This window comes from Sciurus carolinensis, chromosome 18, assembly GCF_902686445.1.
Source record: "Sciurus carolinensis chromosome 18, mSciCar1.2, whole genome shotgun sequence".
NCBI classification, from domain to species: domain Eukaryota; kingdom Metazoa; phylum Chordata; class Mammalia; order Rodentia; family Sciuridae; genus Sciurus; species Sciurus carolinensis.
The window spans coordinates 9,447,311-9,474,495 of NC_062230.1; the positions used below are offsets into that span (position 1 = coordinate 9,447,311).

The following is a 27,185-nucleotide window of genomic DNA, read 5'->3' on the forward strand; positions in this document are numbered from 1 at the left end:
TGCGTGGAGGCCGAGAGGTGCCAGGCTGGCCGGGGGACGCCTCTGGGGGACGCTGCCCTAATCTCTTGCCCGATCTCTGGTAGCAAACGGCCCTCGGGTTCCCTCCTTTTGTCGCCGTCCCCGGACACTCAGCGACCGCCTCCCAGGCGCGCTACGGCGAGCGCCGAGGGCCAATCCCCGCGCCCGCTAGCCCTGCGCCTCCCACTGCCTGCTCCTGCATGGGCCAGCAGCCGCGGGGGCCTGAGTCGCCCCGGGCCCTCCGCCAGGGATGGGCCCCACGGGTCCCGGGGAGGCTCGGCACGTCCCGATCCCCCTCCACGGAGCCGCCGCACCGCAGAGGCCTCCCCCACGGCCGAGGAACACGTGCGCCTCCCGGGGCCGTTCGCCCGCCCCCCGCGAGCGCTTACCCCGACCTCGGCGGCGGGCCTCCGGCAGCCGGGCCCGCGCCCCCAGCGAAGCCCTCACCGCCGCCGCGCCGCCGCTCGCAGTCCCGCCCCCGCTTAAAGCGGCCGCCGGGCGGACGGAGAACTAGGCCCCGGCGCACCGCCCCCAAGTGGGTGCGGCCTGCGGGAGCTGGGTGGGGCGTCTGCCGCCCGGGTGGGCCCTCCGGCCCTTTAAACCTCCGCCGTGGGGCGGGGTGGGGACGCGGGCTCCGGCTTAGGGGCCGCCAGGTGCAGTTCCCGTGGGCTCCTTGTGTCCCCAAGCCTCCTCGCAGGAGCCAGGCTTTGGCGTGGGGAATGCTCCGCGGCTGCTGGGGCGGTGGGACCCCGAGGGGCTTCCCGAGTGGGCAACGGTCGTCCCCGGTAGAATCTACCGCTGGAATGAGCGTGGCGAGCAGGGCGGGGTTTCCCCACCCCCCTCCCTTCCTGGGATCCTTCTTAACGCACTGAAGTGGGAGGAGGCAAGGAGGGGCTTTGGGAAGGTCGGAGCTAGATGGAGAGGAAAGCCCTGATGTTTTGCCCGCAGGTGTTCTCCAGGGCCACGGAAAGGCCCATTTGTTCTGCACCTGCGTCTCCTTGAGCTGGACTGCAAAGGACCACTTTCTGTCCGCTCCTGTCTGATGCACTCCACCCAGGGCAAAAATGGAGGGAGAAAGGCTTCGGGCCAGGACAAGGAGTGGGGAGGAACAGCCTGATGCCCAGGTGAGGTGGCATGGGCCGGACCAAGAGGTGCCTGAAAGGGAAAATTACTGTCCAGTCTCACTTATAGACTCAACCTATGAGAGAGGTTCAATAGTGAGCTGTACCTGATGACCTATGTTACCGTGTTGGATGGACAGATGGAAAGTGATGACCTGAAGTGCACCATCTCCAATCCCATTTCATTTCCTGTACCTACACCTCTCCCTGCCGGTTTACCACTCCCTTGAGGAATCTTTGTGGTCCCTGCCCAAACTGATACATTTCACACCTTGCAGTACATAGAGCTTGCAAAGCCGACACTTTGAAGGAAAGATGCCCCTTCGGAAGCAAGTTCTTTTCCTGTTTATTATTGCCACAAAACAAAATGCAGCTGAAACTGGATCTGTAAGTGGAGGTTTTAGAGTTAATTATTTCTTACCCCCATGTTTGCAAGTAAAATCCTCTATGGTCCCTCCACCACCACCCCTCAAAGTAGGAGGTTCAAAATTGGGGAAAAAGACTAAAAATTCTGAGGGCTTGAAATTGGTGTGCTGAGGGCTGTTTAATATTTTTTACAGGATAGAGAGAAAATCTGGGTAGATACACCCTTTGATAAATTTCAGCCTAATTGCATATGATAAAGATCCTGACATTAGAAGAATTCCCTCACTTTCCAGAGGCCTGAATTTGATCAAAGTACCCGTCACACGGTTATGATTTTTGTTTGTTTTCTTGTCTGTCTCCTGAATTAGAGGTTAGGAACAGTATCAGCTGCATCCCTATCGGGTAAATTAAATCATGTGCCTCCTCTGCTTAAAACCCTACTAAGGCTTTTCAGCTTCTCCCTGCCCTTGGCCACTGCCATGTTGCACCCGAGCATTCCTACATCACGTTGTGGCCACGGTGGACTAGCTGTGCTTCACACCCCCCACACACTGTTCCTGCCTAAGGCCCTGTGCAGTTAACCTGCCTGTCTGGAATGTTCTTCCCTCAAAGGCACAAAACTGGCTCCTTGTCCTTGCTCAACTCAGATGCCACCTCCTTAGAGAGAGGCCTTCTTTAAGGGTAAATATAAGGAAACTCTTCCCAGTCAATTGTATCTCATAAGACCAGTTCCCCCCACATCCTCACAATCTGAAATTATCTTACTCATTTATCATGTTTCCCCTCCTGAATGGTAAGTTCTTTTCCTGTCTTTACCACTGTATTTTCATTGCCCATTGGATGTTGTCTTTCATCAACTAGAACTGTCAAAACAAAATATCACAGAGCAGGAAGCTGAAACAACAGAATTTTGTTTCTTACCATTCTGTGCTCCAGGTAGGAATAGATAGAGAGTGGTCTAGAGACTGGTCCAAGATCAAGGTTCTGGCAGATAGGCCTCACTTTGAGGCCTGTTCTCTTGGTTTGTGGGTGCCCACCGTCTCACAGTATGTGCACATGATCTCTTCCTTGTGGACCAGTGAGAGAGAGAGCTCAGTTCTATCAGATTAGGACCCTATCCTTATGACCTCATTTAACCTAATTATCTTTTTAGAGGCTCTCTGTCTAAATAGTCACATTGGGGTTTGGTCCTTAACATGTGATGGGGGGAAGGGGCACAATTCAGTCCACAACATGTTACTCAACTCTATTGTCACTATAACAAATTCTTGAGCTAAACAACTTATATAAAGAAAAAAGGTTTATTTTGGCTCATAGTGTTAGAGGTTTCAATCCATGTTCAGTGAGCCCTCCTTGTTTCTTTTGGGCCTCTAGTGAGGCAGCACACCATGGCCCAGAGTGCAGGAAGGAGCAAAGCCAAAGACAGCGGAAGAGTCCTGGGTTCCACCATCCCCTTCAGAGGCGCACCCCCAGTGACCCAGAGACTTTCCACTTGGCCCCACCTCTTAAAGTGTCCCCACCACTTTCTAATATCACCATGCTGGAGCCCAAACCTTTAATACATAGGCCTTAGGAAGACAGTCCATAACCAAACTGGTATTTAATCAGCAAATGAATAATTGTGGTCCCTGTCTGGAATAATGCTCCCTATAGGGCAAAGATCACCTGAAGCATTAGAAAGAAGCCAAGGGGCAGGGAATTTAGCTCACTATACCTGTAGAGCACTTGCCTAGCATTCTGAAGACCCTGGGCTCAAGCCCCAGCTCCACCAAAAAAAAAAAAAAAAAAAAAAAAAAAAGCATGGAGCCCCCAAATATCCATTCCAATGGATACAATCCACACAAATGATCTCCATGATGGAATGAGTCAAAGCAATAGCCCCTACCCAACCTTTTGAGAGTCATTCAGAACCAGGTGCAGTTGCAGTGGTATATTCCTGTAATCCCAGCAAGTTAGCAAGACCCTGTTTCAAAATTTTAAAAAAGGACTGGGGATGTAGCTCAGTGCTAAAGCATCCCTGGGTTCAATTGCCTGCACCCTGCTGGAGTCCCCCAGTGCTTTTGCCTTATGTGTTTAGCTTCCTGGAGGCTGACCTTTCCTCCCTGCAAAGAACTTTACACTGTGATGAGTTCATATTCCAGCACCCTGTCCTCCCAAGATCTCTTGTAGGTTACAACAGTGTGATGGGGTAGCCTGAGGTCTGACAAGTACAGCTGCCCTGGGAGAGCTAAGGCCCAGGCCCGGATCCATGCTAAATTTAACAAAGAGATCACCTGGAACTCCATTTTGACCCTTCCAAGCTACTATCAAATTTAGCTCCAAAGGCATCTCTTAGAAGCTGATCTGGGGTCACTGTCACCTGCCCACTGGCCCCACTTCCCACAGCTACATTTCCAGTAGAGGACAATGAGGATTTGTGGCAGGAATGTGAACCATAGGGCTTCTGAACTTTCAACGCCAAAGGAACTCCCTAGGACCAACAGATAGCAACCTTCTTCAGAAAGATTTTCATCAACAAGAATTGATATCATCACTCTGGATATAAAATTTCCAAATATTTGCCTGAAATATCCTCTGTACTTATTGCTATGAAATAGTGGAGACAGCTAAGGGATATTTGTGAATACATATGTAAGTCTCTCATTCACTGTGTGAAGGGGGAAATATTTTAAAACATTGCACAATTTATAGAAATCTACTTTCTACAGAATGCTTGACTGTATCTAACTTGTGAAGCTGTTTCTGTACATCACTACTTCTTTCTGTTTCTAAGTACTGCTTGTCCACATTCTTGGATGGAGTTCTCTGAACCTCTCCTGATACTAAGTGATTCCCAATTTTGGATCATTATCTGCTCAAATAAGCTGCTAACTTAAAGAAAGAAAAAAAAAAAAAAAAAAAGAATTGACATCAAAGAAGTGTGAACTTTCCATTACCCAGAAAATTTTAATTAGTCAAAACAGGCCACTGCTACCCAGACCCAAAGGAATGAGGTTTTACTGCCTACAACCTCTGCTCTGTCTCTGGGTCTGTGACTGCTGTTCTGGATGTCAGAGCCCAGGGGTCCCCCATTAAGTTTGCCCTCAGTGTCTGTTCTGATCAATGCTCACTTCACCAGGGGAGAGGATATCCTACCTGTGTGTCACCGTGGGGGTCATATGAGATGGTCTCAGCAAAGGCAACCAAAGGGGCCCAGCATGTGAGAGACGCTCAGGAATGGTTGTCCAAATGAACTTCCACTGGGTCATGCTCAAGGCTTTGGGAGATGATCAAAAGGAGACATCAACTTTTGCTTTCAGCTATTCAGCAAGCATCTACTTAGCACCAAACTATAACCAGGAGACACACAGACACGTGGTCTAGACCTAGGCAAGGGTGCTGGAGGGAGGGGCAGTCACCCTCACAAGAGGTAAATATGACCCAATGCGGGGATGCCACTCAGGTTACTAGGAGGTATTTGTGTTCAGACAGTTTAGAACTGTGCTTTCCAAGCTGGTTGTGGTGGTACAGGAGGCTAAGGCAGGAGGATCACTTGAGCTCAGGAGTTTGAGACTAGCCTGGACAACATAGCAAGAGCCCACCTCAGAAAGGGGGTGGGGCAGGAAGATACATAGATAGCTCAATGGTAGAGTCTGTGCCTGGTGTGCACAAGGCCCTGGGTTCAATCCCTGGCATGAAAAAGAAAAGAAAAGGAAAAAATAACTGTGCTTTCCACTTCAGTAGCCACTAGCCCATGGAAATGTGGCCAGTCTGAGTGGAGATGTCCTTTAAGTGAAAAATACACACCAGGTGGTGAAGGCGTAGGACCGAAAAAAAGATAGTTAAAATATATCTTACTGATAATTTTTATTTTGATTATGTACTGAATTGATTTGTGTGTGTGTGTGTTTTACTGGGGATTGAGCCCAAGGGCACTTTACCGCTGAGCTACTTCCCCAGTCTGTCTTTTATGTTTTATTTTGAGACAGGGTCTCACTGAATTGCTGAGGCTGTTCTCAAATTTGCAGCCCTCCTGCCTCACCCTTCTGAGTGACTGGGATTCCAGGCGTGTGCCACTGTGTCCACCTTGAAATGATATTTTTAAAAAATATTTTTATTAGTTGTTGGTGAATCTCTACTTATTTATTTATATGTGGTGCTGAGAATCAAAACCAGTGCCTCCCACATGCTAGGCAAGTGCTGTACCACTGAGCCACAACCACAGCCCCAGAATGATATTTTGAATATATTGAATAAAAGAAAATATGGCATTAGCATGAATTTCACCATTTTTTTTTTTTCTTTTTGAAATGCGGCTACTACAAAATTTAAAGTGACATGTGACTATATTTCTAGAGGACTACACTAATGTTGAAAGGTTGGGTCTCTGAGCGGACTTCCTGTCCCTTCCCCAGCAGACTCCCCCTGCAGGACTGAGGAAGCTACTGACTTTACAGCTTTGTAAGAGATGGAAGATGGGTCCTGAGAGCCCAGAGAGGATTGGCAGGGGCAGAGATGCCTATGGAGAATACAGGCAGACAGACAGGAGTTAAACAAAGGGTCTCATCAATTTCAGCTTCAGGGCGGCCTTGAGGGTGGCCACTGTAGAATTATTAAGTTACACATATATAAGACAATAAACCAGACCTTTATATCATGTTAGTTTTAAACATTTAAAACTATAACCTTGCCTTTGTTTCCTTCTCAATCCCTTCCAATTCCTGATGAATAAGTGCAACTGTCCCAAGTTCTTAAGCAGTTGTAATGATGACAGCCAATACTGATTGTCCCTAAGCACCGTTCTGTGTTTAACCTTACAACACTCTCATGGGGTCAACACTATGACTATCCCTAATTTAAAGAAAAAGGAGACTGAGGCACAGAGAGGAAAGTGACTGTTCCAAGATCATATACCCCCCAGGGGGAACTCAAGGTCTCCTGGTTCCTAGGCCTGGTGTTTATCACCAGGGTGGCTGTTGATGGTACAGGGGAGTGACATCTAACACTTTATAAACATTTTCTAATGGGGCTCGCTCAAATCTGTTCCCCCTCCATCCCTCTGAGATGGTAGGGGTCTGGTGGGGCCCATCCTCCCAGGAGCCCTCAGTTGTTCCTGAGACAGCCCTTTGTGTTCCTTGCAAATACAGAAGGCCATGCAATGACTATTCATCAGTGCCTGCTGGGCCAGAGACGCCATCCACCCACTTCACTGTGTGTGAGGCTCTCTTGTCAAGTATACAGCAAGGTAGAGGCACAGCTGAGACTCGGGCCCAGACCTCCGGGTCAGCAAGGCCCCAGCCGGCTCCTAGGAGATTTCATTCTGCCCCGTAATGTCAGATGGAAGCACCTACTACAGCTCAAGGAGTGTCGCGATCACCTTTTATGGCCGATGTCTGACCCATGCAAGGCATCCCGGGCCCCACTGGGCAATAGGAGCAGAGAAGGTCCAACCCGGCCCAGGGTCTGTGCGCTCAGGTTCCTCTCTCAGGAGGGCTCGAGGCGGTTCCAAGCCTGTGCCCAGCGCCTAACAAACGACAGGCTCTCGACGTTTCTTGATTGAAGAACGATCTCCAAAGGTGCAATAGGTAGGCTCTTGGAGAGGCCCGCAGTACCTGCGCGCGGCTTTGCTGCGCTGTGCGCGCCTCTGGGGACGCTGAGTCAGAGTGCGGGGGCGCGGACCCAGGGAGGGAGAGGATGCGGGGAGGAGACTGGGAGTCGGGAAGGGAGGGTTGCAGCGAGTCGACTGGGACCGGAGTTGGGGAGGGGCGAGGACGCGGGGAGGCAGGGGCGCCGCTGTGGGGAAGGACGCGGGGAGGGGGCGCGGCGCGGAGGACCGGCTGACGGGGGCCGGGGTCGCGCGGCTGACTGGGCGGCGGCGCGCAGCGACACAGCGTCCCGAGGCGAGGACGAGCGAGCGCGGTGCCCGCACCTCTCCGCACAGCCCGCGTCGCGCGCCCAGACCAGCGGCTACAGAGCTCCAGCCCGGCTCCCTCCACGTCCGCTCCGCGCTCCTCCGCTCCAGGCCTTGCCATGGCCCCCGCGGTCTGGTCTCGCCTCAGTCGCATCCTCTGGCTCGCTTGCCTCCTGCCTTTAGCCCCAGCGAGGGTGGCGGCAGGTAAGGAGCTGGCCCGGACGTCCCTGTCCCCGCAACCTCAGGCCGCCCGTGGCGGGCGGGCTACAGGAGCCTGGGCTGCGGAGGTGGTGTCTGCGCCCTACGCGCTCCTGCCTCCTCCCTGGAGGCCACTGTGGCCACCGCGGAGGCGAGGCCGGCAGGGCGCAGCGACTCTCCTCTCTCCCCTGACCCCTGTCCCCAGAAGTCTCCCGCGCTTGAGGGGCCTCCCTGTGCCCCTCTGTTCTTGCTTCCACTCTCAGGTCCACCCTGCCCTGAGAAACGCTCGGGGTGGCCGGCGCATCCATCCATCCCTTGGGCACCGCTGGGGGTGGGGGAGCGGAGGACGACGCTCTGAGGCCAGGGTGGGCTGGGGTGGGCCTGGGCGGCCTTTGCGCCACAGCACCCCAGGGAGCACCGACAGTGTGCCCACCAGTCTGCATTTTTACCTTAAGATGCCGCCTTAATCTGGGGAGGTTTTCGCCCTGCTCGTGTTGGCTTGTGGGTGGGGGGATGCAATTTTAGAGCCCAGGAGGCCAGTCTGCCATTTCCTAACTGGAAGTGATTTCCAAAATGGACCCCGAGCTGACAGGTTCCTTCGAGCCGACCATCCAAAGGCCAGCACCTACCTTCCAGCCACATTTTGGGAACAATAAAAGGACCCAGATTGGAGAACTGAGAGACAGGTGGAACATGGGCAGCTATGGGGGTAAGGGGCCACAAATGGAATACCAAGATTTTTCATTACTCCTCACCCATAAGAGTGGTAGGGAGAGGAAGGAATTTAATGCAAATTTGTAGAAGAAAAGTCAGAAAGTAACGAAGAACCTGCGTCTTAGGCATGAATTAGGAGAATTTTGTGGAAATCGTGCTTGGACAGATCACCTGCTTCCCCTTGGAAATTCATACAGAAATGGAGTCTCTTGTCCACTAGGGTTTTATGTGTCTAGAAATTAGACAAAATTTTAAAAAATAAAATGAACTTTATTGCAAAAATAAAGTGAATTTGTTGGCAATATGTGTGGTTCCCAGGCTGGCCAATTGCCTCCTTGATAGTCAAAAAGAACAGTAGCTGAGACTGGAGCTAGGGAACATACCTTCTTCCCCACCCATAAGAGAAAAATTGAGGCCCAAAAGCCTTTTCCACCCTTCCTGTGGTTTGGGTAACCAGGATCTATGCATCAGAAGTTCATGCACTGGACCAGTAATTAATTATAGGTTGTTAGACTTTGGGAGATGTTTTGGGCTGTCTATATGTGATCTGTTAAAGGGCAGATGTAGCCATTTTCTGGAATGTTCTGGGGCCCCACATGCTGTGTTGTGGGAAAATTTACACACCCAAGTGGAGACCCTGGGTACGTGGTGGGTGAGTGTTTCTTTCAGGGTCAGGCTTTGGGGGAAGTTGCCCCTTTCACTTTAATTCCTTTAGCCCTGGGTCACTTGGGAACCAGTGTAGCTCCCAAGCCCCTCTCCTGGCAGCTCTGTAGTCCTAATTCATGTCTCCTGAGCTCCCAAAACAGAAAAGATGGATTTGGGTGGGTCAAGCAGCAGACCCTAGGCTTGGTGTCCTTCACCTGTACTGCACAATGTCTTTAACAGACACCTTCAAAAGCCCTGAGGGAAAGGGTTGCCTCTCCTACAGGTTTTGAAATACTCTTTTTTTCTTTTTTTGGTGCTGAAGATTGAACCCAGAGGCACCCTCTCACCGAGCTATACCCCCAGCCCTTTTTTTATTTTTTATTTTGAGAAGGATCTCAAACTTGCAGGGCCTCAAACTTGCAGTCCTTCTGCCTCAGACTCTTGAGTCGCTGGGGTCGCAGGTGTGCGCCACCAAGCCTGGCTGAAAATATCTGCTTTTTAAAACCCAGCCTGAGGAAAAGCACCCTGGAAGCCTTCTCTTGGCAGGGCAGGAGGGGGATGTCGCAAGCTGGGTCAGCGTTTTCTACAGTGCCTGCAGTGGCCACAGCCCCTCCCTGCTCCCCCTTCCTCCTCCCAGCTCCAGCCCGTTGCCCTCCTGATTCCATTCCCATAGCAATGGATCTGCGTAGTGTGCTGACATGCGCCTGTCTCACTGCAGGCACAGGATGGCCATTAGCATGCAGCTGAACGTCCCTGCCACCTGTCAGCCTCTCTCTGGCCCGTGCTTCTCAGGCAGAAGATGGGGGTTGGCGGGAGCCAGAGGAGGAAGGGGAGGAGGCGGCCTCCCAGCCAGGCATCCCCCTGCACAATTGGGCCTGATGCCTCCCAGCCAAAGGGAGGGAGCGTAGAGCCCAACCCTGGGGTGCAGATTTGCTGGATGGCCCTGGGCAGTCGCGGCGGCTCATGAAGACCTCTGGTTCCTCAATATTCACACTGTATTTGCTTGGAGAAGTTTCCACCACAATGCTTAGAATTCTCTCTTTGGGGTTAAGACAATACTGGTCCCTTTTTCAGTGTCGATATTTCCTTGGAAGTGACCAGCCCCTGGCATCTTGACTCCAGTGGCTTTATAATTCAAGAAATGGCCCTGAAGGAAAGAGATTTGGAAAAGGGAATGTGGGACATGGGTGAGAGGAGAGGTTGAAGCCAAAGTCCCCAATGGAGGCAGGTAATGTTGCTGTGGGGTGACTGGGGCACAGTTGAGGACAAACTCACCTCCCAGTTTTGCTGAGAGGCCAAAAGGTGTGAGCTCCCCCAGGCCAGTCACATGTCCTGCATTTCAGGGTCCTCCCAGCACCTGCAGAGGTAGCCCATACACAAAGGGGCTCAGTTGGTAGCACCTGGATGAACAAACAGTCCCAGGGGCGGTGCCAGGTAGGCTGGTCCCTCTGCCAAACCTACTCTCCAGGTCTCCCTCATCACTCAGTGGCAACAGTGCAGAACACCTATGTGCCAAGTACTTTGCTGTGCACAGAGGACATGGAGATGGCCCCTGCTCTCAAGGCCTCTGCTCTCAAAGTGCAGTGGGGGAGAAGAAGAAACCTATGCTATGGCCATCAAGAGTGCGCTGGGGCCCAAGGGTACAGGAAGGCTTCCTGGAAGAGACCCATGGACAAGTAGGTGGAGAAGAATATTCTAGCAGCAAGGACAGCCTGTGAAAAAACTCTGAGGCCAGAAAGGGCAGAGCACATCAGGGGGCGGGTACAAGCAATTCAAGTGGCAGAATGCAGCATGGATCTTCCAAGATGTGGATCTGGACCCACGCTGAGGCTGGTCCGTGATCATGTGATCAGATTGTGCAGGAAACTGTCATTGGGGTGGTACTGGAGGCTAGGGGCCAGGGACCAGGGAGGAGCAGGAATCCAGACAGGGATGCAATGGGATGGAGCTGTCATGGAGAAGAGGGGAATGTGCCAGAGGGGAGCTGTTTGAGTGGTGGAGACCTGGGGATCCTTTCTAGGGATAGCTGGGCCCTCTTACCCCAACAGAATGCAGGGATGAGGAGGCTGCAAGGATGAGGCCTGTGCTGGCCAAGAGAGCTTTGGTCAAGGATAGAAATATTCTGTGTGTGTACATGGGCTGAGAGTGGCCAGTAACCACAGATGACCCATAAGCACTTGGAATGTGACTAGTGTGACTGAGAAATGGAATTCTTCCTTTTAACTACATTTAAGCAGTCAAATTTGAATAATTTAAACTTCACACAGTGACAAGTGGTTAGTAACCACTGTCCTGCTCAGCCAGAGCCCAGGGCTCAGGAAGGAGGCCTGTTGCTAGCTCTATCAGCATTTGGAGGCACTTGAAGTCATGGGAGAACTAAGTTTGATTGATTGGGCAGGTGAGTTCGAGTGAAATGAGCAGGGCGGGGCTCCACTTTCCTTCCAGATCACTCCTCTGCCTGATGCACGCTGCAGTGTCCAGATGCGTCCTCCAGATGCACAGTCCTCCCCCGACCCTGGACACGCTCTGACATCATGCCCTGTAGAAATTCTTACCTGCAGAAAGAACCAAATGACAGGAACAATATTACGAACCCAAATGTCCAGTAGTAGCTCTGTTGTAAGAGTGAGGTGGTGTGAAGTAAGATAAAACCTGCTTGAGGGATTATTGTGCAAATATTGAAATTGCTGTTAGCATAGCCATGGACGTGCTTTTGATATACTGTCCTGTGAAAATAAAAAGAATTCAAAATTGCGTGCCGAGTGGTTCTGACTGTGGAAAAAAAACTTGCATGCATGAAAAAGATACATGAGGACAGCAGTGTGACAACAGCCTTTGGGAGGTAGGGTAATGGGACATTTCTGATGTTCTTTATGCTTGTGTTTTGTTTTTAGAATGGAGACAAACCTTACTTTAAATATGTTACCTGTTTATATTAAATATCATGCAACTGTCTAAAATAGATGTCAAATAATGACTCAGGACAATGCCCACGTCTTTCACTCAACTTTGTCTTCCAAATCTGAATTTTGTTCAACCTTAACGTGTAGTCCAACGAATGGAAATGCAGGCATTTCTTGGCAGTGGTTATTCTAGAGGGGCAGCTCTGCTGGCCCCTCTAGTGACAAGCACTGCCAATCATTTTCTAGGTATAAATCTGCTCTGGCTGGGCTGAGCCATACACATGCTCTTTATCGGCGTGAAAAAAAAATTTTTTGAAGACACTATAAAAAACCTGGAATTTGGAGTCAGTTGGACCTGGCTTTGAATTCCAATTTGACAATGAATTAGCTGTAGGATCCTCTGGCAAGTCATTTGAGCCACCTAAGCCTCAGTTTTTCCTGTAAAATAAATTCCAATCATTCCCCTTAACCCTGGTTCCACTTTCCAAGGTTTTAGCTCCTGGAAGTCCTCCTGCTTTGTCACTTTTCAATAATCCTCCTTCTGATGCATTGTCAGATCAATAGTAGCCTGATACTATGTCATGATGATGTTCAAATGAGTATTGCATCATCTCTCATCATCACAAGAAAGGTAAGGACAGTATATTTTGAGAGAAGAGAGGCTACATTCATATAACTTTTAATAAAGTATATTGCTAAAATTCTATGTATGTGTGCGTGTGTGTGGTACTGGGGATTGCACCCAAGGGCACGGTGCCTTTCCTTTTTTTATTGGAAGACAGGGTTTTGTTTTGTGTGCATTTTTTTTTTTTTTTTTGATACTAGAGATCAAACCCATAGGCACTTGACCACTGAGCCACATCCCTAGCCTTCTTTTACATTTTATTTAGAGACTGAGTCTCACCAAGTTGCTTAGAGCCTCACCAAGTTGCTGAGGCTGGCTTTGAACTCACAATCCTCCTACCTCAGCCTCCTGACCCACTGGGTTTACAGGCATGCACCACCATGCCCGGCTATGAGACAGGGACTTGCGAAGTTGCCCAGGCTGGCCTCAAACTTGTGATCCTCCTGCCTCAGCCTCCCAAGTGGCTGGGATTACAGGCACGCACTACTGTACCTGGTTAATTCTACTCTAATATTAGTTACTAGTGCTAATCTCTTATTGTGCCTAATTTATAAATTAGTTTATCATAGGTATGTATGAATGGGGGAAAAAAAGTATATGTGGGGTTTGGTACTATTTTCAGTCCCTGATGTCCACTGGCAGCCTTGGAACATATTCCCTGCAAATAGAGGATGTCCACTTTGCTAGGATGGATGCCCTCTCAAAGGTAACTCAGGGGTTCCTCTGCCCACCTCCCTGAAACTGTCTGTTTCTTGGCTTCTAGGCCTGTATGAACTGAATCTTACCACCGACGGGCCCGCCACTACAGGAGCCGAGGTGACCATCTCTGCCAGCCTGGTGGCCAAGGACAATGGCAGCCTGGCACTGCCCACTGATGCCCACCTCTACCGCTTCCACTGGATCCATACCCCACTCGTGCTCACTGGCAAGATGGAGAGTGATCTTAGCTCGACCATCCGCGTGGTGGGCCACGTGCCCGGGGACTTCCCTGTCTCTGTCTGGGTCACTGCCGCCGACTGCTGGATGTGCCAGCCCGTGGCCAGGAACTTTATTGTCCTTCCCATCACAGGTGAGGATCTTTCCTGGAATATGAATTTACCTTCAGATGTTTGGAGCAGAAAAAAACATGCAGCCTCACTAGTACATCAGTGCAAATTTTACCCATGGATTCCTTCTCTGGTGTCAGTTGAGTTAAAAAGGATCAGAAAATATTAATACCCACTGCAGGCAGGGTTATACTGAAATAGACACTTCCAGCACCTGTTACTCCTGAGGGTATCATTAAAACAATCCTTTGGAGAGAAGCAAATCAATATATATTAACGGTTATAAATTATTCTTGTCTTGGGTTCAGTGATTTGTTATTGATTCTTCTCACCACACACCTCTCTCTCTCTCTCTCTCTTTCTCTCTTCTCTCTAAGAGGTTCTGGTTCTCCTGCTCTTTTGGAGCTTATAATCTAATGATAAATTTATATTCAGGAAATAAGCCTCCATTTGGCAATGTCTTATGCACCAAGGTGTTCATTGCAGTGGTGTTATTATCTGTAAGAAGATAAACAAGTCAAGTATGCAGCCGTTAGAGGACCAGTTAAATGTATTGAAATAAGGACCCTTACAATAAGTTTGCAGGTTCATGGGTAAATTCGCATTCTTGTAAAATTACATATTTAAAAAAAATCACAGACTTGTATAACCAATCCATTAAGTTGTATTTTTTTCTTTCTCATTCTTTTTTATTTTTATTTGTTCTTCTAGTTATGCATGACATTAGGATCCCAGTCTTGTGGCTGTACATGATAGTGAGATTCACTGTGGTGTATTCATTTATTTACATAGGACAGTTATGTCAGGTTCATTCCATGGTCTTTCCTTTTCCTACCCCCTCCCTTCTCTTCAGTCCCCTTTGTCTGATCTACTGAACTTCTATTCTTCCCTTCCCCCAACTTCATTGTGAGTTAATATCCAATAAACTGTATTTAATACATGTATCCATTAAACACACCCACACATAAATACTTTGCAGTACTTCAAAATGCCAACAATGGTTGTGTTTGGATATACATAGTTGGTTCTCTTTTTATTCTGCTTTGGAACATTTTTCAAATGAACTCTATGAATATAACTTACTTTCTGCTTTTGTGGTGAAAAAATTAGTATTTAATATTTTTTTGTCTCTTTAAATTTAAAGATCTTTTTTTTTTTAAATCAAGATCTGGGGCTGGGGTTGTGGCTCAGTGGTAGAGCGCTTGCCTAGCATGTGTAAGGCACTGGGTTCAATTCTTAGCACTGCATATAAATAAATAAAATAAAGGTCCATTGAAAACTAAAAAAATATTTTTAAAAAAATCAAGAACTGTAAAGTTTATTATATCTAAGATATATGTATTTGTGGAAAAGAAAGCCTCTAAAAACAAAATACTAAGGATTTCCTCTCTTTGTTTAGAGAAGGAAACCTCAGGGCCCAGCACCTTGGTGGGGAGACACAATCTATAGAACTTTTCCTAAGTTCCTCTAACATTTTGAAATGCAGTTGCACTTCAGTATCTTTGGGGGGATTTGTTCCAGGATCCCCATGGATACCAGAATCTGTGGATGCTCAAGTCCTTTATATAATATGATTAGTATTTGCACACAATCTACACACATCCTCCTGTATACTTTAAACCATCTCTAGATGACTTATAATACCCACAACAATGTACATGCTATGTAAGTAATTGTTAGTCTGTCTTGTTTAGAGAATGATGCAAAGAAAAAAAAAGTCTCTACACATTCAGTAATGATGCATTTTTTTTCAAGTATTTTTTTTCTTACCACAGTTGGTTAAACCTGCGGATGAGCTGACTCTATTTCCCCAAAGTTTCTTTCTTTATTAAAAAAAGTTTTTGTAGTTGTAGAAAGCATGCCTTTTTTAATTCTTAATTTTTTCAGATGTTGATAGACCTTTATTTTATTCATTTATTTATTTATATGTGTGCTGAGAATCGAACCCAGTGCCTCACGCATGCTAGGCAAGTGCTCTACCATTGAGCCACAACCCCAGCCCCAAAGTTTCTTTCAAAGCCTGTGCGTTTCCTTCTGGTCCTGGGCATCTTTTGTGCCCAGGGTCCTGGCGAAAGGGGGACGTGTAAGGTAGATTGTGAGTATCCAGGTGGCAGGGGGATAACTTGGATGCCTGTGTGTTCAGGGACCTGTGAAGGCCCCTCTTCCTGTCCAGCTCTGAAAGCCAGAAGGTCCAGGTGGGAGAGGGGCTGCCTTGCTAGCTAGCCATGAGGCAGCTCCCAGTCTCCTCTTTCCCAGTCCCTTCCCGGACTCACCCTTCCTCCATCCTTCCCAGAGTTCCTCGTGGGGAACCTTGTTGTCGCCCAGAACACCTCCCTGCCCTGGCCCAGCTCCTACCTCACCAAGACAGTCCTTAAAGTCTCCTTCCTCCTTCATGACCCGAGCAACTTCTTCAAGACAGCCTCCTTTCTCTACAGCTGGGACTTCGGAGACGGGTATGTCCTTTCGTATCCCCCTTAACGTCCCAAAGGCATGGTGGTAGGGGGGTCCCTTCATGCATGCCCTGCCATTCCACCTGTGCAGAATGCTCCTTACTCGTCCACCAGACCTTTCTTGAGCACTTGCTCTGTGTAGGGCCTGGGGTCCCAGGGACATCCATGATCTGGTTGTTGGTCCTGCCTTTGGCCTGTTGCATCCCAGTAGAGGAAGCCATCAGTCCCCTGCATGGCCCTTAAGGAAGGTCAAGTGAGGTAGGATTTTTTCCCCATTTGAATTTGAAAGGCACCCAGCCTGAACAGGGCCTTCTGTATATATTTTTCAAAGGCTCAGATCTATAGTATCTTCCCTAAAAATTTATTCTTGGAATATTACAGCATCGAAATATATATAAAAAAGAAGGTCCTGTTAGGGAGATTAGCCAGAAAGAGGAGAACAAAGAGAAACACACATACACACACAGTAGATTTTGATATTCCACACTCAGACTTTGATATTTCAAAGAGGACTGAGGTAGCAGCAGAGGATTTTCATAACACGATTTGAATGAAAAAAAATTGTGCTTGTTTATTAGCAGAACTTTGGACCTAAAAACAAAATAATGCATGTGGATTTACAAAAATGTAAAAAAAAAATCACATTCTAGAACTTAAAATGTCAGAACATCCCCCGAACAGAGAATGTATAAGCTTCATATTCAGATCACAGTACAGACCAGAAGTTCATAAAAACAATTTTTTTTTTTGTTAGAAACTTAATGCACAAAGAGTTGTAGACCAGCTTGGAGGTTAGTGAACTCTAAAATTAAAGGGCGCCATCCCCAAGGCTGCCCTCACTTCTGACACTGACTTGCTCAGCCAGAGGGAGCACAGTCCTCCATAGGAACATCATCACCTTTGCTAGAGTTTGGGTCCAAAATGTCCCTCAAAGGTCCCTAGCATGGTGCTATTATGGGGGGTGGAACCTATAAGAGGTGAGGCCTAGTGGGAGTCTTAGGTAATCAGGGGCATGCCCTTGAAGGGGACTGTGGGATCCTGCCCCTTCCTCTCTTTCACGCCCCACCATGAGGCACATGGGCCTTTTCTGCCGTGAACTCCCACCATGATGTACTGTGCTGCCACAGGCCCAAAGCACTGGGGCCAACCAGTCATGGACTGAAGCCTCCAAAATTGTGAGCCAAAAGGCATCTTTTCTCTTTATAAGCTGATCATCTCTGGTATTTGCTACAGTAACAGAAAGCTGACTAATACAACCTCTGACACCAATTGCAGTTTTGGTGATGGAGGGTTCCCAAGCCCACACAAAGCTTGGATAGTTGCCCAGAAAGCTTCACATGACCTATTAGACTCAGAGTTATGGTTTAATATTAGACTTCACTATGATCTATTAGACTCATAGTTATGGTTTAGGATGGTAAAAGGATATAGATTACAATGAGCCGAGGGTAGTAATGAGTGCAGAACTTCTGCACATCCAGCATTTTTGATGCTTCCAGCATCATTGTGTGATGGTGCACACAGAGTATTACCAACCAGGAAGCTCAACTGAGATTCTGTGTTCGGAGTTTTTATTGGGATTTACGTTGGTCTGCTGAACTGCTATAACAAAATACCACAGGCTGGGGTTCTTAAACAAAGAATATTTCTTTTCTCACAGTCTGGAGGCTGGAAGTCCCAAATCAAGGTCCCATGAGGGTTGTTCTGGTGAGGGCTCTTTCCCTGGCTTGTAGATAACCTTCTTCTGTCTGTGTCCTCATAGGGCCTTTCCTCTGTACCAGGGAAGAGAAAGGAGAAAGAGAGAGGGAAGGAGAGAGATTTGATTGTGTGTGCGCGTGTGTGTGTAGGCTGATGATTGAACCCAGGGCTTTGCACATGTTAAGCACACAAACCTCAGTCTCTCTTCTCTTCTCATTAAGACACCAGTCCTGTTGAATTATGGTCTCACCCCTGTGATTCCATTTAACCATAATTACCTCTTTAAAGGCCCTATCTCTAGATATAGTCACACTGGGGGTTAGAGCTGTAGCATATGAATTTTGAGGGGACACAATTCATTTCATTACAGGGCTCTGATGCCTAGGCATGATTGACTGCCCATGAGATTGACCTTAAGCCCCAAGTCAAGTGATACTATGTGACCCAAAGCCTCCACCCTAAATCATATTATAAGACTATCCAGAATGAACCATATTGTTAGACTATACAGAATAACCCAAGGAATCTCAGGTAAACAGAGATACCCCACCAATTCAATATTTTAAAACATATTCTTGGGGATTGAAGGTATAGCTCAGTAGGAGAGCATGTGCTTAGCATGTTAGGGCCGCATTTTGATCTCAGCACCATCACTACCAACAACAACAACAAAAACCTTTTAGGTTGAAAGAAGCTGTGATGAGATGATATTAGAAAACATTGAGGAGGAGAACATGGTACATACAAGCCTGAGAGAGTATCTGCTCCAAGGCTGTAAACAGAGGCAAATTCGTAGTTTTAAGTGTTTTCATTATTATTATTAAGGAGAAATGAAAATTAAAACATTCAACTCAAGGACTTAGAAGGAAAAAAACATAAAAAAAGAATGAAAGAGTTAATAAATAAAAAAGGATGAATTAGAAATAGCAAACCAGAATTAATACATTCAAAATCTGTTTTTTGCAAGAGATGGGGCAGGGGAAATAAAGTGTGGAAATCTCAAGCTATTAATAATGTCTTCAAATGAGAAAGTATGCATTTGCCCACAAATTTAAAGTCCTATCAAGGATTTCAAAGTAGCAATCGCTATAGGTATAGTGATACTATTTTTTTAAAGTATAAGGTATTACTTTGTTTAATTTGAAACTCCATGCTAATCTATTTGAAAATGTTAGTGAATGAATGGAATGACTTCCTAGAAAAATGTAAATGACTAGAATGACTTAAAAGTCAGTTGCAAAAAATTGTCCCCAAGAACCACCAAACCAGGTGATTTTATTGGCAAGTTATTTTATGCTTTGAAAGAGCCATTAAATATCCTGTTATGATATAAATTCTTCCAGAGCACAAACCAAAAAGAGACCATCTCGATTCAGTCTACAAAACTCACACAACTCAAAACAGAAAACTACATGCCATTTTCATTTTAATCGTACATCACCCCTTTAAAGTAATAAAACACCAGGGCCACAAGAGCCATGCATGTCTGAAATTGTCATCAAATCCTTTTATCTTCAGAAGAAAGAGTCTTTAGACCCTTACGGGCGTCCAGCCCAAGAGCCACCTGTCCTTCTAAGCTGTAGATTTCATAGCAAAAACAGATGCACAGTGTATACTCTACCCTATAATGTATCTGTATTTCTTTTTTCATTTTTTTCTTTGCTACTAGTGATTGAACCCAGGGTGCTTAACCACTGAGTCACATCCCCAGCCCCTTTTATTTTTTATTTTGAGACAGGTTCTTGCTAAGTTGCTTAGGGCCTCCCTAAGTTGCTGAGGTTGTCTTTGAACTTGCGATCCTCCTGCCTCAGCCTCCCAAGTTGCTGGGATTACAGATATGCACCACTGTGCCCGCCTCTATCTGTATTTCTTTGAATCAAAACCTCACTATGGGGGTTGTATTTGTAGCTCAGTGGTAGAGCGTTTGCCTAGTGTGTGTGAGGCACTGGGTTCTATCCTTAGCACCACATAAAAATAAATAAATAAAATAAAGTTATTGTGTCCATCCACAACTAAAAAAAAAAAAATTTAAAACCCCCATAACTTTGGCACAAGGTTATGTTATCCTTTGCATAACCTAATTTGAGAAGCATCCAAGTCAAGAGTAACTTAGAATACTAAAAAGCAACTCTATTATTTTAGTTCATTATTTTAATATGTTAAAGGAGAAAGATGAGCGGATCATCTCATTAGACATCAAAGAAGTATTAGAGTGAGCAGAGATGGACATTCAACGAGATTTTGGTAAACTAGCACAAGGAGTTGCTGGAACCAACCGCCAACATGATACTCAGGGGTGAAACTTAGAAGGTGGGTTTCCTGGCCCTTGGCAGGAAGAGGCATCTGCAGTTGGACGTCCGGAGTTGGGGCTTCTGGTTGGGGTTTCATTGGTGAAGGTTTCATGTGGGTGGTGGGTGGAAGTGCTGAGGCCCTACCAACTGCCCCTGTGCAGCATGAGGCCAGGTGTCCTGTCCCAGTTTATCTCTTGGAGGACACACAACCTTTCATCCCCATCAGAGCCCTACACAGAGGAATGGAAGTGAGGTGGGACCTCTCCTGCCCTCCCTAGCCTCAGTTTCTTTATCTGAAAAAGGGGCCAACTGACCTCAAGCCCTGGCCGACTGGAGCGGGGGTGGGGTAAGGGGCAGCCGCTATGATGCCCAGTATCCATTAGTAGCCACATGTCACCGTTCTGCCGCCCCCGCCTCTGACAAGTCCGCCAATCTCTTCTGAGTTACAGGAAGGGGAAACGACCTGCCACCTTCTTCCTCTCTCCTCCCTGTCACCTTACAGGACCCAGATGGTGACTGAAGACGCTGTGGTCTATTATAACTATTCCATTATCGGAACCTTCACTGTGAAGCTCAAGGTGGTGGCTGAGTGGGAGCAGGCAGAGCCAGACGCCACCACTGGCATTGTGCAGAAGACGGGCGACTTCTCTGCCTCGCTGAAGCTACAGGGTGGGTCCCCGCTGTGCAGGCTGAGCGTCCAGCTCCCAGAGGAGCCCTGGACGCCACTGCCTTCCTGATCACAGAGGCCCGGGCGGTCGCTGGCCTGAGCCCGGATGCACATCCCGCCTTCTCATGCCCCACATCCTCTGAGCAGTCTCCGTGGGTCCCCACTCGGGAGAGGGCATGCCACGCCACATTTGGGGGGTCCCACGGCTGCTCAGTGGCACAGCTGGATTTGAGCCCAGGTCTGCCTTCTCGCAGAGCCCGGGTATGACCTCACGTCTGCTGAGAGTTGGATGATCCTTTCTGCTCCTTGTTCCCCAATCACACTGACCTCCAGTCAAGGTCACCTTGATGGGTGGGAGGCCTCTGTCTGCCACACGGGAAGGGACTACCCAAGCCCATGTGCCCCTGGTTTTGTGCATCTGTGGGAGATTTCTTGGTGGTGGGTGGTGTTTTTCCCATGGCACAGGTGACAATTCGGTAGCAAGTGAGCAGGAGAGCTGGCTCTGCCTGCTTCTCTAAATTCCTCTCTCTGAGCTGGCTCCAGCACCTACAGCTGACGGGGAAGGGCCCTGGACAGACCTGTGACCCTCCCTTGGGACACAGAGGAGAGGAGAGGGTGGCGTCACTCAGCTCTGGGTCTGGGAGCCCCCCGACCGCAGTCCTCAGCCACCGAGTCTAATGGGTCCTCTTTCCTTATAGAAACCCTTCGAGGCATCCAGGTTTTGGGGCCCACCATAATCCAGACCTTCCAAAAGATGACAGTGACCTTGAACTTCCTGGGGAGGTGAGTGAATCCTAGAGTGCACTGCAAGTGCCCTGTGACCCTTTTACACTTTGATGGAGGCTCCTGAGCCTCAGGGATCTTGCACCAACTGGCAGATGTGGGCAGAATCTGCTTTGCATCAGGCACTGTTCTAGAAGGTGGTGGGAGGGTGGATTAGAGAGCCAGCCACTGCTTCCAGGGGTTCTGTGTGCAGCAGTGGGCAAGGGGGTCCAGAAACGGAAGCAGATCATTCTAGCGATGTGTCATCAGCAAGCCTGCTTATGACAGGGGGACCCAGCAGCGCTCTTGGCAAGAGCCGAACAAGGTGAGGCTTTAGAAAGTGAGGAGGGGTGGAGATGTTGGGTGTGTGTTCTCCACCAAGGTGCCTTCCCTAGGGCTGCAGGGATGGAGAGAGCTGCAGAGGTCGGTAGTCAGGACCCAGCCCTGAACGCAGTCTCGTGCCCACACTGGGACATATCAGAGGGATGCCAGGCCAGGAAGAGTGAGCAAAGTACACAGAGAGTAGAAGTTTGGCATTTGGCAGCCCTGATCTTTTTTGATACTAGGGATCAAACCCAAAGGTGCTTTTACCACTGAACTAGCCCCTGCCCACATCCCTTTTTTTTTTTTTTTTTTTTTTTTTTTTTAATTTGAGACAGAGCCTTGCTAAGTTTCTGAGGCTGGCCTCAAACTTGTGATCCTCCTGTCTCAGCCTCCCGAGTCACTGGGCAGCCCTGATCTTTGAGGGGCTCAGTGTGCTTTCCTTGGGGCCTCTGTGTGTGAGTTGGGGACATTCATTTGACATTTCTCAGATAGACCTGCGTTCTCACTAGAGAACACAGTCTGAGACTGTGCTGTGCAGATGAATTGGACTGGTCCCACCCTTGCTAACCTGTCAAGGGCCTGCTTATGCCTTAGATCCTGCTTACACAGCACCTCCTCCAGGAAGCCTCCCCTGACTTCCTAGTTGAGAATGTCGTGCTCTCCCTGTGCTTCTGTAGCAGGCTCCCTGGGCCGCCGGAGCCCCATTCTGCCTCATTTAGCATTCTGTAGCGGTCTCAGCCCCAAGCTGTCTGAATCCCCTTGGGGTCATGGTCCTCAGCTTCTGCCTCATTGTGTCCCCTGGTCTGGAATATGTGATGCTGGGACCAGGATGGCTTGGCCTCCTGTCCTGGAAAGGACACTGAAGTTCACGTGCACCTGGCTTTCCCTGGACTGGGTCTGTGCTCCTTCCTTGCTGATCCACATCTGAAGACCTGCCCGTTCCCTTGCAGCCCGCCTCTGACCCTGTGCTGGCGGCTCAAGCCCGAGTGCCTCCCTCTGGAGGAAGGAGAGTGCCACCCTGTGTCTGTGGCCAGCACCGCTTACAACCTGACCCACACCTTCCGCGACCCCGGGGACTACTGCTTCAGCATCCGGGCTGAGAATGTCATCAGCAAGACACATCAGTACCACAGGATCCAGGTGTGGCCCTCCAGTAAGTGATGCCTCATCTCCCGTGGCAGCGCCACATAGGCAGCAAAATCCTGCCAACCCTGCCACCATCACCCATGTGCTCCTACGAGCCAACCTTGCCAAGGTCGCCCCCACCCACCCCACCATCATTGACCGACACGGCCAATACCAGCACCACCGCTCTGCCAAAACCATCAGCAGCCAACTCTGCCCCTCTCAGTACCACCACCCCTCCACCCACCAGCACCACCATCAACACGGCACCACTAAACAAACCAAGCCGACTGCCGCCATCACCGCAGGCTCCTAATAGTTCTTCCAGCACCACTATCACAGCAGGAACAACCCCATCGGTATTCCCACCAGATTGCCTCGGGCATCTCTGTCCCCACCCACTCCTGTGAACACCAGACTGGGTGGTGTTTCACCACCAGCCCCTGGACCAGGACCAAGACTGTGCCATCCAGGATCACCCAATGCCCCCTCTCATCACCACCATCGTCCACACCCCTCGCACACCTTACCAACCACACGCGTCCCCGACATGAACACTCCGCACTAATGGACCACCCCATCCCAGTATTCCCTCCTTCGCTCCCACCCTACCCCGGTGCTGTTGCCATCACTAAAATCAGCATCCCCAATGGTGACTCTGCCCGGCGCTCAGGGCTGTGGTGTCTTCCAGGGAGGATGAGTGACTCAGAAAGTGCCAAGAGTGCTTGAGAATTCTGGGACCCCAGGGAAGTGCAGCCTTACATAGAGGAGGAAGTAGGATTCTAGGACCTCAGGGAATGGCCTCCCAGATGCCCCACCTGGTTCTATCCTCAGTGGGGAAAACTAAGGCACAAAAGGGGAAACTAAGGCACAGGGAGGCAACCAGACTGGAGCACAGTGTGAATCTGAGTGCAGGTGTTCAGACTCTTGCTCCAGGGCTCTTCTTTGGGGCCAGAGTTTGTCTCAGGGCTTCTGAGCTCATTCCAAACCCTGCCAGCTATGCCTGTCCCCAAAGCTGGCCTTGTAGGTATATTGACACTATCACTGCCTGCTCCAATCTCCCTAGTCCCCCTTGAGTCCCTGAGAAGAGGTAGTGCTCTACTCCAGGCCCTGGCTGACCTGTGGGCCTCACTGGGTGCCCCGAGCCCTGCTGCCTGCAGTCCCCTCTGGGCACTGAGTGTCCGGAACCCCGAGTTCTGTGGAGAAGATGCGGTACAGGTAATTGCCCCATTTATTTCTGGAAAACAGAGTCTCATGGCAGAGGGTGAGGGAAGAGTGAGAGGGAACCCACAATTCCTGATGGCCTACTGGGTGCCAGGCACATCCTCACTGTGGCCACCTCACAGATCAACATTAGTGTCAGGTATCCTGGGCAGAGTCAGGCATGAAAACCAAGACCATCTCTGCAGACATGGGGTTCTTTCTACTCCATGATTCTGCTTCCTAGCAACAGATTCAGTGGGTAAAACCAGTAGTTCCAGAGTAGAAGTTGCAGCAGTGGTCACAATGCTGCTTGGGGTTCCCCACAACATGGCGCCCCTTCTCCCAAGCAAATCACCCAGGAGAGCAAAGAGGAAGTGGTGATGCCTTTCATGGCTCAGACTTGGGAGTCAAATGCTGTCACTCTGTCTTTGGCTGTGCACTAGGAGCCAGTCACCAAGTCCAGCCCACAGTCAAAGAGTGGGGATCTATGTTACTTTCTCAGAAGTTACCTGAATAACTTGTGGGCATATTTAAAAATTTCCACTCAATTTTTTTTTTTTTTTTTTTTTGGTCAAATCACTAGTTGAGGTTGTGTAGTTGGGATGCATGTGTGTAAGGTCACTGTTGGAGGTCAAGTCCTCTCCCCCACAGCAAGAGAACCATTTCAGCAGCAGCAATCCAGTCCCATAACTTCTGCTCTCTCATTCCCAGGCATCCAGCCAGCTGTCTTTGCATTCCCATGTGCCACACTTATCACTGTGATGCTGGCCTTCATCATGTACATGACCCTGCGGAATGCCACTCAGCAGAAGGACATGGTGGAGGTGGGTGCTCAGTAGGTTAGAAGCTGGGCCACTGGGCCCTGCCTGGGGAGGATTTCTGGGGTGAGTCTGGGAAGCAGGGCAGGATATCTGGAGTTTGGGGTTTGGGATGATGTGCCCCAAGGTCCTCGGGTTTGGGATGATGTGCCAAAGAGGCATCTATAGATTGGGCAGCATTGGTGAGTTGGTGTCCCTTCTGACTTGCCCTCTTCTGTGCTCACCCTTTGCATAGTATGTGGAGTGCCCACAAGTATTTCTGTGCACTCTGTGACTAGGCTGCTGAGCTTTTAAGGCCACTTGGGGACTCCCAGTGGGTGGTGATTGACCCGTGGGGTTTTGTTCACCATAGGTGGCTGATTTTGACTTTTCCCCCATGTCTGACAAGAACCCGGAGCCGCCCTCTGGGGTCAGGTGCTGCTGCCAGATGTGCTGTGGGCCTTTCTTGCTGGAGACACCATCTGAGTACCTGGAAATTGTCCGAGAGAACAACGGGCTGCTCCCGCCCCTCTACAAGTCTGTCAAAACTTACACTGTGTGAGCACCCCCGGCCTATCCTGACTCCGCGTTAACCAACTGCCAACTGGGAACCTCAAGGGGGGTGGTGTGTGCCACAAAGCAGGAGGAGTTTATGTGTGAGGACAGTTTGCCCAGGCCAGCCATCCCATCTGTATAGTCTAGCTATTGCCGCAAGCCCCTCTCAGTCACCCCCAGCCACCAGCCACACTCCCATGTATGGTCCAGATACTGCTGTAAGCCCCAGTTGCCCTGCCTACCCTCTGCTAAGCAGGACTCTGACACTTGGCATGTTCCCTTGGGACTCTCCTGGGTGGATCTGGCTACCACTCACCCATTCCTCTCATATTGATACATCTACCTTCTTTTAGGAGATCATTCTTCCCTCCCCAGGGCTGCCCTGCTGATGCCAGAGAGCTAGGAAGGAGGTCTCAGGTGGTTTAGGATACATAGCGAAAGATCACAGATGGGTACCATCGCAGAGAGCAGCACGCACACAAGGAAATCTGCGCATCATACGGGCATCCCAGATAACTTGCTCTCTATTTGTTAGTTCCGTTGCTGGGATGCACCTGAACTAGAACTAGAACTCAGGTGAAATTTGAACTCCCCCACTCAGCCCTTAGAGCACCTGGGTCTGGCCTCTCCCTCTGGGCTGTGTCTCTGCAGCTCTGTGGTCCCATTGTGAGACCACCTTACCCCGACTTGCTTGGTAGGGGCTGGGTAGGGGAAGGAAGAGCACTTCCTGAGTACTGAATGCTTTACAAATTCACCTTCTTTTATTGAAAACCATAAGTTCAATGTCCATCAAGGAAAACCCTGCAGCAAATGGAGAGATTGAGCCAGTGGGGACTTGGGTTCCCAGTGTGTGCATGGAGAGAGTGCCCCTGGCCTGTCCAGCTGCTCCGAAGGTGACCTTGAGAAGGAAGAAGGGGGAGGGTTACAGCCCCTCTCCTCCCTCCAGCTTAGTCACCTGGGGGAGGCAGAGCAGGTGCCCAGGGAGATGAGGATCAGGCCCAGGTGCAAACGTCCAGGTGCCAGGGGCAGCCTGCACCTGTTGGGAAGGGACAGGCAGGACCGTGGAGGCGGGGCTCTGTTGCTGTGACTGTTTGCTCTCAGACTTTGTGCCGAAAATATCGTTCATGCCATCGTGCAGGTCATTCCCATGAAACACTGCCATCATCGCCAAATAAAGCTTAAGTGCTCTGAATATCGCCAAGCACACTCGGTGTGGCTGAATCTCTTTTTCACGCGCGGATGTTGGGGTCTTGCAAGTGGCAAGAGCAGTACTCAGATCTGGCAGGACATCCTGTGGTGACAGGCAACGACTGGAGCTCATGAGGGTCCCTGGAGGTGGGTTCCATGTCCTCGGGTCACACAGTCCAGTCTGAGATCCCAGGTGGACACTAGAGTCTAGGTGGGAAGGCAGGCCACCCCTGGGAAGTTGCTGGAGACGCAGATCTTTGGCCACCACTCCACACCAAATCAGGAGCTGCGGAGGGGAGCAGCCCCCTCTTTTCACAAACCCCGGGACTACAGTGCATGGTTGAGCGGGAGAACATCTGGTCTCTGTGAGGCTCTCAGTTGTGATGTTCACAGTTAATTGCAGGAGCTCTTGTTCAACGGCAATTGCGTTAAAGAGGTCCGGGTGGGACTTGGGGTTCTACATTTACGATAAGTCAGTGGGTGCTGCTGATGCCGCTGTTCCTAGGGCCGTGCATGGAGCTACAAAGATCCGAGTCTAGATACTTGCCCAGCTTTGTTCCTTCTGTAGGAGGTTTGGAACTTTCTCCCAGTGGCCTCAT

General features: G+C 49.4%; 1 protein-coding gene and 1 long non-coding RNA gene across 3 annotated transcripts; both read left to right on the forward strand.

Moving 5' to 3' along the window:
• Positions 1-225: 225 nt before the first annotated feature.
• Positions 226-3,306, forward strand: LOC124969913 (uncharacterized). Its single transcript, XR_007106050.1, has 2 exons — positions 226-553; positions 967-3,306. It is a non-coding gene; the product is annotated as an uncharacterized LOC124969913 (long non-coding RNA).
• A 3,979-nt stretch (positions 3,307-7,285) lies between these two features.
• Positions 7,286-26,594, forward strand: Tmem130 (transmembrane protein 130). 2 transcript variants are annotated; one of them, XM_047533827.1, is made up of 8 exons: positions 7,286-7,599; positions 13,244-13,549; positions 15,820-15,979; positions 20,468-20,634; positions 21,331-21,415; positions 22,669-22,871; positions 24,758-24,870; positions 25,217-26,594. In XM_047533827.1, exons 1-8 carry the CDS (start codon positions 7,515-7,517, stop codon positions 25,403-25,405), a joined length of 1,308 nt encoding a protein of 435 aa, XP_047389783.1. In that variant the 5' UTR covers positions 7,286-7,514; the 3' UTR covers positions 25,406-26,594. The 2 variants fall into 2 exon arrangements, with proteins under 2 accessions (XP_047389783.1, XP_047389784.1); XM_047533828.1 differs by having other exon boundaries at positions 25,253-26,594.
• Positions 26,595-27,185: the final 591 nt, after the last annotated feature.